We start from the raw sequence: 10,789 nt of genomic DNA, 5'->3' as shown, positions 1-10,789 counted from the left end.
TTATCACGGTGCACTTTTATATATTATATATTATTCAACAATATATTTCTAGACTTGCTAAACATATTCAAGTTGGACGGATTAATCATTTCTAATTAATTCTAATCAAATTCAAACGCATTAAATATTTATGAAAATTCAGTTTTTACCTAAAAGTGCATATTGAAACCGAATATTATTTCTAATCGGTTTAACCATAAGTTGATTGACATCTTTGAAGCTATCTATAATCAATCCTCTTTCGATTTGTGATTAATCAACAAACATGTGACTAAGTGATTAGGCTATTCACAAGAAAAATTAAACTAACATCAATCAATGATTGAAAATATTCAAAATATCTCAAACATGCAACCACGTGTCAAACATAAATCAGTATCGACCCAATCTCGTGGTCTTAGTTAAAACGAAAACTACTCTATAAACGTAAACATAATTCCAAACAAAGTTTTAATCATCAAAAGAAATAGAATGAAGAAGAAAGATGAAGTAGATCTCTGTGTTCTTCAATTCTTCAGCCCTAGCCGTCGTCTTCCTTGTAAAATCTGAATCTCCCTGATGGAAATTCGATATATATAATCCTAGAATCCATGATCTCGTTGTTTCCTTTTAAAAGACTCCGCCAAATAAAAAATTCCTTCACGCGATCGCGCTCGAGCGCAAAAAATGCCCCATCGAGCGCCAAGTTTTCTGATTTGCACATCAATTTTTCCACCGATCGCGCTCGAGCGCATGAAACACGTGCTCGAGCGCGCAAATTTCTGCCCCATTCCATCGGATTTGCTCACACGCGCTCGAGCAGGTAAAAGCTACCACTCAAGCGTCTCAACTTCTGCCCAAAATACCGATTTCTTCATAAATTCTACAATTAAACCAGGAAAAGTGAGGTGTAGATATATAATATGTATGAAAAACAATAAAATCAAACTTTAATGATTCTAACATAAAACGAATGTATGCAAAATAGACCCAAAAAATTACCATAAAATAATGAATTAAAATACACTTATCAGTTACCCAATTAGAAGATCAGTGTCATAAAATTGACTCATGAGACCGTCACACAAGAATTTTTGTGTTTCTCTTATAACTAAAGACACTAATATGCAACATGATGCATGTGAGAGATTGACGGGATTTTTCTCAATGAGAATATTCGATGAGATATATGACTAAAACTTAGTCTCTCTTTCGAAATTATATAGCAGATGATAACAATGTTATTCATGTAATTGAAATTAAATAGTAAACTGTCGTTGGAATATTACTCTTAGAGTGCAATAAATATTCATGCTGGATAGAGCGATCGAACCATGACGTTTGTGCTGCTGTGCGATTTAAAATATTTGAGTTGCATTATTACCACCAGGTATAACTTTTGGTAAACAAAGCGGCAAACATACGGTCCTACAATTGATATTTGAGCCAAGCCAAGGTCATTAGTTCGATTCACATTGATTGAAACGAGTCCAATTATTGGAAGGATATTGTTGAAGTACAATAATTGTCCCTGCAGGGTAGAGCGATCGAACCATGACGCTTGGGCTGTTGTGCGATTTAAAATATTTGAGTTGCACCCTGATGCTTGGGTTGTTGCATGTGCGGTTTAAAAGATTTGAATTACATCATTACCACTAGCTATAACTTTTGGTAAAATTACAAACGTTCAGTCTTACGATTACACAATAACTAGATCTATTAGAAAAAAAAAAGAACGACAACAAACTTTGTAAGGCCCCATTCGGTATCAAAAGTCAGAACAGAAAAATATTTTTTTAAAAAAAATTGTTTTTTTAGTTTTTAAGATGTTTGGATGATTATTTAAATGCTTAAAAAATTACTTTTTTAAGTCAAATTTAGAGCTTTTTCAAAAACCCAAAATTAGGGCTAAAAATCATTTTTTTTAAAAAAAAATCTATGAAATCCAAACGAGTTCTAAGTCGAGTCAAGTCTCGCTACCATGATGACTAGATGAATATTGATTATTAACACTAGCTAATATTATGGTTAATGATTCAATTCACCATTGATTAAACATATTTTGTCTATGATGCATTCTTTAAATTTTATGATCTATTTTATTATGTAATTGAGGGACACACATTTCAATTTTCATCATAAACGTGTGGTTTGTCTAAAGTTGATCACGGCGCGTCTAATAAGTAATTAGTAAATTAGTCCTTGTTTGATCATTTCCAGTACTCGTTCGTCGAAGTGATGACGTCGTTGATTTGCCTAGCCTACAAAAACACATAAAAGTGGGTAAAAAAGGCAACCATTAATTAATCTATATATGGGCAATCAATGCGCAGCGCAGGTAAACCAATGCGCAGGAAGTACCCCATAGCTAGCTTTAATTGTGTAGATATCGAGTCCCAGAAATAAATACAAAACAAATTATGAGAAAAATTTGTCCAACATTATTGATAGTAGCGGTACTCAATCTGATTAGTATTTGTGGGGCAGACGATGAGTCCTCTCTTTTGGCCATCAAGGCTCATTTAGCCTCCCACTCCAACACCATATTGGCTACAAACTGGACGCAGGGGACGGACTTCTGTACCTGGATTGGCATCATCTGCGGCCGGAAGCACCTCAGAGTCACTGGTTTGAATCTCTTCAACATGGGTTTACAAGGAACCATTCCACTACAAATCAGCAATCTGTCTTTTTTGACATTCTTGGACATAAGCAACAACAGCTTCAGCAGCCAAATCCCAGATGGGATATGGAATCTGAGACGGCTCCGTGTTATGAACATGAGATACAATCAGCTCAGCGGTCCCATCCCCTCGAGTTTGGGCTCTTTGTCCAATCTTGAATCTCTAATCTTGCGAGGGAATTCTCTCTCTGGATCAGTACCATGGAGCAAATTCAACTTTTCAAAGCTCACAACAATTGATCTGGATGATAACCACTTAACTGGAACGCTGCCTACAGACATTTGCCAACAATTACCAAACTTAAGATATTTACTGGCTTACCGAAATCAAATACATGGGGATATCCCAAAATCTTTGGGTAAATGTGCACACCTAAAGGTACTGGACTTGGTAGTCAATAGTTTCAGCGGGAGCATCCCCATGGAAATTGGAAACTTGTCACAGCTCCTGTATTTCTCCGTCGGACAAAGTAAACTGACAGGTACTAAGCATGTTTCATGTTAGGATTTTTAAAAGTCACGTACAACAAGATTATATATTTGCTTTGAAATTACAAAATTATTATTCTCTACACAGGCACTGTTCCATCCTCGATTGGGAATTTGTCGAATTTGGAGTATTTAAGGATAAGGGAAACCAATATCCAAGGCAACATTCCCTTGGAACTGGGAAGTTTATGGAGTTTAACTGTGTTGGATTTGGCATCCAACAGACTCAGCGGTGAAGTCCCACGCTCTGTTTTCAATCTCTCCAATTTGCAAACACTTTCCTTCGTGGAGAATAATAATCTATCTGGTACTCTCCCTCCTTTGATCGGCAAAAGTCTTCCGAATCTTGAGCGTCTTTTACTTGGCGTGAATCGATTCCATGGAAGCATCCCGACTTCTATTTCAAATCTCTCCAGACTCGTTTCTCTCGATCTCTCTTCCAACTCTTTCACTGGCCTCATACCAATATCTCTCAGGAATCTACCCCTGCTTCAACTGTTTAATTTGGAACTTAATTATTTCACCAACAATTTATCCATACCAAACCAAGACTTTTTAACTCCGCTTGCAAATTGCAAGAATCTCCAGATAATTAGCTTTTCCAGTAATCCCATAACCGGAATGCTTCCCAAATCTATTGGGTCCAGCAATCTTTCTGCATCTGTAGATACTTTACTTGCCTTCTCTTGCGAGATGGAAGGCCGAATCCCCGAAGAAATTGGGAATCTTAGCAGCTTGATTAGGTTACACATCGGAAAAAATGAGTTAACAGGGGTGATTCCTGAGACTCTGCAAACTTTAACGAACTTGCAGCTATTTGCAGTGAATGAAAATAAGCTGGAGGGTTCCATCCCTCTTGGCTTTTGCAATCTGAAAAACATGTATGCTGCATCTTTTTCGGAGAACAGAATGTCTGGAATGCTACCAAGTTGTTTAGGGTCTCTACCATTGCTGAAATTAATAGACGTTTCGGTTAACACCTTCAATGCTAGCATACCGAACACTTTTTGGTTGAATAAGGTGATTCAAAATGTATCTTTCTCTAATAACTTTTTCGATGGCTCCATATCCGAAGAAATAGGCAATATGGAGAGCTTGGTGGAGTTAGATTTATCTGAAAATCAACTCTCTGGAAGAATTCCAACAAGTATCGTGAAGCTTCAGAGTCTAAGCAATTTAGCATTATCGAATAACAGCTTCGATGGTGAAATACCGGATTCCTTTGCAGACTTGAAGGTCTTGGAACACTTGGACCTATCCCTCAACAATCTTTCCGGTTCCATTCCACGGTTGTTGGAGACACTTCCAAATCTCAAGTACTTGAATGTTTCTTTCAATGAACTCAGTGGTGAAATTCCAAATGGAGGGAATTTTGTCAACTTCACGGCTGATTCTTTCAAAGGTAATACAGATTTGTGTGGAGCTTCTCGACTCAATCTCAAGCCATGCAAAGAAAATAATGTCATGCGAAAAACATCAAGTAACAAGAGGCTTTTAAGGTTCATACTGCCACCGATACTTTCATTTGTTGTTGTTGCCACAATTGTAATCTTGTATCTAAAATATGGTGGTAGAAAGACCATATTTTTTCCAACTCTGCCCAATATCCCTAGCCTCATACTCGAGAGAATATCATATCATGAAATTGTTCGAGCCACTAACAACTTCGATCAAGGAAATCTGATTGGAAGCGGAAGCTACGGCTTGGTGTATAAAGGGGTTTTTTCTGATGAGAAGACGTATGCTGTCAAGGTCTTCAATTCAGACATGCAGCGGGCACTACAGAGCTTCGACACTGAGTGCCTAATAATGCGTAGTATTCGTCATAGAAATCTAGTTAAGGTCATTACTAGTTGTTCCAACCTCGATTTCAAGGCTTTGGTGATGGCATATATTCCCAACGGAGACCTTGACAAATGGCTCTACTCACCTGAATTATCCTTAACTTTGGTTCGAAAATTGGGAATAATGATAGATGTCGCATCTGCAATAGAGTATCTGCATCATGGGTATTCCTCACCGATCGTGCATTGCGATTTGAAGCCAAGTAATATCCTCATGGATGAAGATATGATTGCATACGTAGGTGACTTTGGCATAGCCAAACTCCTCACAGAAGAACAGAGAATGGAGCAAACTAAAACTCTGGGTACAATTGGGTATATGGCACCAGGTAATTCAAATTTAAGTATCATGCTATTCAAATTAATTTGGTCGAATATATATTATATATAGCATATTCATGCATTGATTTAGCTACTGATCTTTCATGTGTTTCGATGACGGCTTGTTCGTCTTGTCAGAGTATGGATCCACGGGTATAGTTTCGACCATGGCGGATGTTTATAGCTATGGGATTTTGTTGATGGAAACATTTACAGGAAAGAAGCCAACAGACGACATGTTTTCGGGTGAGTTGACATTGACAAAATGGGTGTCTGAATCGTTTCGCGACGATATAATGCAGATAGTCCACAACCCTTTATTGAGTTCAGATGAAGTGATCAGTAGAAGTAAATATGAGAAGTGCTTGATATCGATCTTAGATGTCGCCTTAGAATGTGCAGCAGAGATTCCTGAAATGCGGCTTAAAATGAATGACGTTGTATCGAAGCTCCAGAAGATTAAAATCGAATTGCTTCACTAGATAAACTGAAATGGCTGTGATCATATATATGATGATAATATTTGAGGAACAAAAACTTGTACTTTTCGTTTCTTGATTGTATTTATATATGGCATTCTTGAATGCTTAAAATAAAAATGTGGTTGAACACCTGATACGTAGTATACAAAGTAATAAATAATATTTTTCAAAAATCAGATAAGATCAAACATATATCTCATAAAATAGTTATGTGAGACAATCAGTAATAAGAGTTTTGGTGTTGAACGAAACTTCCATTTCTCCATTCCTTCAAATCCTATAAACATTAAATCATGTTTTTTTTGTTATGAATATTTTCTATATAGTTGGGGGGATGTCGGACTTTGGAAGTTGGAAAATATTATAAATTATAAATGATGAATTATTTTAATTTAATTCAAAAAATATTTATTAATTTTTACTTATTTAAAATAGGTTGAAAATTTAAAGATGAAAGTATGTTTGATAAAGCAAAACATTTTTCAGTAGTCTCCTAAGAGACATTCTTATAATGAATTTATATACGAGTCGATCCGATTCATATCTATCATGAAAAGTGGGTCGGATCAAATATGAGATTAGTCTCATAAAATTCATCTGTGAGACTGTATCACACGATTATTTATAAATACTAGCAACGACACACACGAGTTGCGTTTGTACCATAATAAATGAAAAATTAAAAATGTATACGATTCTTCATATTTGTTTGTAGAGACTTGATCCCCCGCACCCTAGGGTGCGGGAAATCCGTGCACACCCATGCTCAAAATAATTTCGATTGACTTGAAATTTTTACGGTAGGATCGTTTTAAAAATACGAATCCAACGATATATCATTAGTTAGTCTCTAATAGAGACAATTTAATTTTTTTTGTCGCTAATAGTGACGGCTGATAATGGTTTAGACACTATTAGAGACGATATTTAAGACGTCATTATTAGCGACACATAACAAATATTTTGTCGTAATTAGCGACGGAAAAAAGATTTAGTCGCAATTAGCGACGTTTTGTCATTAGTTAGTCTGTAATTTAACGACAAATATTTATGTGTGTCGTTATTAGCGACGAATTTTATGACGTAGTCGCTAATGTGATTACGTACACTTTTAGCGACGACCTATTTTATTTGAAGTTCGTACTAAATAGCGATGAACATCAATAATTAAATTCATCGCCTTCATTTTTAGCAAAAAATATTTTGTTTTAGTTGCTAAATTCAGCGACAATTCAGCGACTAAAATACAAAACTCGTCGCTGAATTTGAAATATTGGAATTAGCGACGTAGTTTTAAAAATTTGTCGCTAATAGCGAAGGTTTGTTACAAATTGTCGCTAATTTTAGGAACAAATTTTCAAATTTCGTCGCTAATTGCCCTGTTTTCTTGTAGCTTGTAATCTTTTATTTTTTTTTTTTGTAATCTTTATCTTTCTTAAGTCTTTATTATTGTATATAAACATTCTATGTAATCATTCTTGAGATATATGAAAATATCATTCTCTCATTAGTTTTTACATACAGTAGTGGTACTCAATCTGATTATTTTCAGGGCTGACGATGAGTCCTTTCTTCTAGCCATCAAGGCTCATTTAGCCTCCGTCCCCGACACCATATTGGCTGAAAACTGGACGCACGAGACTTACTGTTGTACCTGGATTGGCATCATCGACGCTCAGAAGCAGTCACGATTTTGGCATAAAAAGTAATTATTTTTTTTATGGATGACCCAATTAGAAGATTTATCTCATAAAATTGACTCATAATACCGTCTCGCAGAAATTTTTGTGTTTTTCTTATAACTAAAGACACTAACATGCAACATGATGCATGTGAGAGATTTCCGGGATTTTTCTCAATGAAATTATTGTTGGAAAACTGCGGCGTTCAGATCAATCAGAATTGATACCCAGTGCAGCGAAAGTTTAAAAATTTTTTTTGTATGGAACGATTCCATAGTGTGGGTATCAAAACTTACGATTAAATTATGTGTGTGTAAAAATTAAATAACGATTATTAAATTTTTACCTTCAATCTCGAATCGAGATTTATGGACACCAAACAGATTGCTCTGCTCTTCTTGTATCTCCCTGGAACTGATGACCGAACCTTTCTTCAATCAGGTCCACGAATAGAGATTTAATCCCTCTGATAGATTGCACTAGAAAATCTATCAGAAGTTTTCTACGATGAGAGTAACGAATTTGATTCGCTATTCCAGACTGCAATTCAAAATCACAGACCGGAATATCTCAGGCAGAGAAGGGAGGGGCGACGGCTACCAAGAGAGTGTAGGCTAGGGTTTTCGAAAATCCTCACTCAATTGTGACCTGTTGTGTGTAATTTCTGTACTGCAATAACTTATTTATAATGCAGGCCACTAACAGCTTAGGGCCCATTAGTCATAAGTTCAGGCCCGACAAACAAAGCCCGCATGTTCAGAAATTAATATAAAATTCACCGTGACTCCGATTGATAAACCGATTTCACCAATGTGCACAGAAACCATTTCTGCACCTTTTAAAGTCAAGATAAATTTTTCTGAATCCGAATTCAGTGGTTTCCAAAAATGTCCATCCCTATGTCATTTTAGGAAATTCTACTCCCTTACTCTTAATTAAGAAGTCCAACTTCTTTGTTCATTAAATTTAACTCTTTAAATTTAACTATCTCAACGGGGATTAAAAATCCATTACTCTGTGTGACCCTCAATGGTTCAGGGATACAGCTAGCCGTGGGCTCACAACTCCTTGTGACTCGGAACAACGATTTCCGACTTGCCCATCGAATCATGGTAAAGCGCCTAGCAACATCGCCCCATAATTCCCTAGGTATCACTGATAGTGCCTACAAGAACCAATAGATTTTGGTTAGCGTACAGTACGGTCCCTTCATCCATATATCCCGATCGAATCAACAACCATTGGTATATCGAGAGTCGCTCGAGATTTGATAACTATGCAATACATCTTGAAGATCAAATTAGTGACATCGCATGTGCTACTAAGAAACCATTTCTTAAATCACATCAAGTACTCTGGCCAGAGATTCGTCACACTAATATCTCCTCAGATCGCATAGGATATCCATACTCGCAAGTATGTGGTGAATCCTTGACAACAATGCATCGACTCCTATATGTGTTGTAACTGTACCCAATCCCGACACCTGATGACCCCAATAGAGTCGGTAAACGAGTCAAAGCACAGTACTAGCATATAGAGTCTCAATGATGTTTCAAGTAGTAAGGACTAATGGTGTACAACCAAAACCGCGGACTTTATCCACTCGATAAGTGATAACCACTTGGAAAGTCCGGATAGGGTAGTTCGATCATTCATCATATGAATATCCATTTGCATGCTTCGAACATCTCCATGTTCCTTACCAATGAAACGTGGTACTCTGCATCGCAAATGCTAGTCTCAAACTCGAGCGATCCTTATCCTTATTATCGGACGGCTCAATCGACTAGGAACAGTTTAGAATATACAGTGACTATAAGATGTGTTTCATGATAGACATCCTCATGTTCTACCACATCTTACATACACTATAGTATATTCAAGGTCTTTATCAAAACAACAATAGTATATCACAATATAACAATATGAAGAAAGATAAAGTCATTGCCTTTAATAAAAGTGTAAATTATATTAAACAAAAGATTGTTTATACAAAGAGTCATCAAAGCCCATAGCCACAAGTTGGCTCACTGGGCACCCACTCTTTCAATCTCCCACTTGCCCTATAGCCAACTAGTCATACTACGTAGACCCATTGCTTTGCGATGTTTGTTAAATAATGGTCCTGGCAAGGGCTTAGTAAGTGGATCAGCGATATTGTCTGCAGAGGCCACTCGTTCGACAGTGATGTCTCCTCTTTCCACAATCTCCCGGATGATGTGGTATTTCCTCAGTACGTGTTTGGATCTTTGATGAGACCTTGGTTCCTTTTCTTGAGCAACGGCACCCGTGTTGTCACAGTACACCGGGACTGGACCAACAACTTCAGGAATGACGCCCAACTCTTGGACGAAATTCCTCATCCAAACGGCCTCTTTAGCAGCAGCTGATGCTGCAATGTATTCAGCCTCAGTGGTGGAATCCGCTGTGGTGTTGTGCTTGGAACGCTTCCAAGAGACACACCGCCATTGAGCATGAACACAAATCCAGAGGTTGACTTCGAGTCATCCACGTCACTTTGGAAGCTAGAGTCGGTATAGCCTTCCAATTTCAGTTCTCTTCCTCCATATACCATGAACATATTCTTAGTCCTTCGTAAGTACTTAAGAATGTCCTTCACGGCTTTCCAATGCATTTGACCGGGATTAGCTTGATATCTGCTCGTGACACTCAGAGCAAATGCTACATCCGGTCTGGTAGATATCATCCCATACATGATACTACCTATAGCTGACGCATATGGTACATGTGTCATATTCTCTATCTCTTCATCAGTCTTGGGACACATAGACTTGGATAGAGAAACTCCATGACACATGGGTAGATGTCCTCTCTTGGACCCATCCATTGAAAACCGTTTCAATATGGTGTCGATGTAGGTTGATTGAGTGAGTCCTATCATTCTCTTAGATCTATCTCTATAGATCTGTATCCCAAGAATATAGGATGCCTCACCCAAATCCTTCATCGAGAATCTACCTGATAACCATATCTTTGTTGACTGCAACATCCCTACATCATTCCCAATGAGTAGGATGTCATCAACATAAAGTACTAAGAATGTCACAGCATCCTTAACTATTTTCTTGTACACGCATGGTTCCTCCGGGTTCTTGATGAAACCAAAATCTTTCATTGTTTCATCAAATTTCTGGTTCCAACTTCTTGATGCTTGTTTTAGACCATAAATTGATCTCTGAAGCTTGCATACCTTATGCTCGCTTCCCATGGATGTGAACCCCTCAGGCTGCTTCATATAGATTTCTTCCTTAATGTCTCCATTAAGAAAAGCAGTCTTCACATCCA

General features: G+C 37.3%; 1 protein-coding gene across 1 annotated transcript; it reads left to right on the top strand.

Annotated features, from left to right (window-relative positions):
• Positions 1 to 2,347: 2,347 nt before the first annotated feature.
• Positions 2,348 to 5,927, top strand: LOC140886104 (uncharacterized). The gene is made up of 3 exons (XM_073292609.1): positions 2,348 to 3,144; positions 3,240 to 5,324; positions 5,455 to 5,927. The coding sequence occupies exons 1-3, from the start codon at positions 2,400 to 2,402 to the stop codon at positions 5,796 to 5,798; spliced, it is 3,174 nt and encodes a 1,057-aa protein (XP_073148710.1). The 5' UTR covers positions 2,348 to 2,399; the 3' UTR covers positions 5,799 to 5,927.
• The last annotated feature ends 4,862 nt before the right edge of the window (positions 5,928 to 10,789 follow it).

The sequence above is a fragment of the Henckelia pumila genome, chromosome 3 (genome assembly GCF_033568475.1).
Source record: "Henckelia pumila isolate YLH828 chromosome 3, ASM3356847v2, whole genome shotgun sequence".
Taxonomy (NCBI): domain Eukaryota; kingdom Viridiplantae; phylum Streptophyta; class Magnoliopsida; order Lamiales; family Gesneriaceae; genus Henckelia; species Henckelia pumila.
The sequence above is the reverse complement of the archived record's forward strand: the minus strand, read 5'-3'. Positions and strand labels throughout refer to the sequence as shown.

Coding starts and splice junctions, on each gene's coding strand:
- LOC140886104 (XM_073292609.1), top strand. CDS start 2,400: ATGAGAAAAATTTGTCCAACATTATTGATAGTAGCGGTACTCAATCTG. Junction 3,145..3,239: donor CGGACAAAGTAAACTGACAG/GTACTAAGCATG, acceptor TTCTCTACACAG/GCACTGTTCCATCCTCGATT. Junction 5,325..5,454: donor AATTGGGTATATGGCACCAG/GTAATTCAAATT, acceptor TCGTCTTGTCAG/AGTATGGATCCACGGGTATA.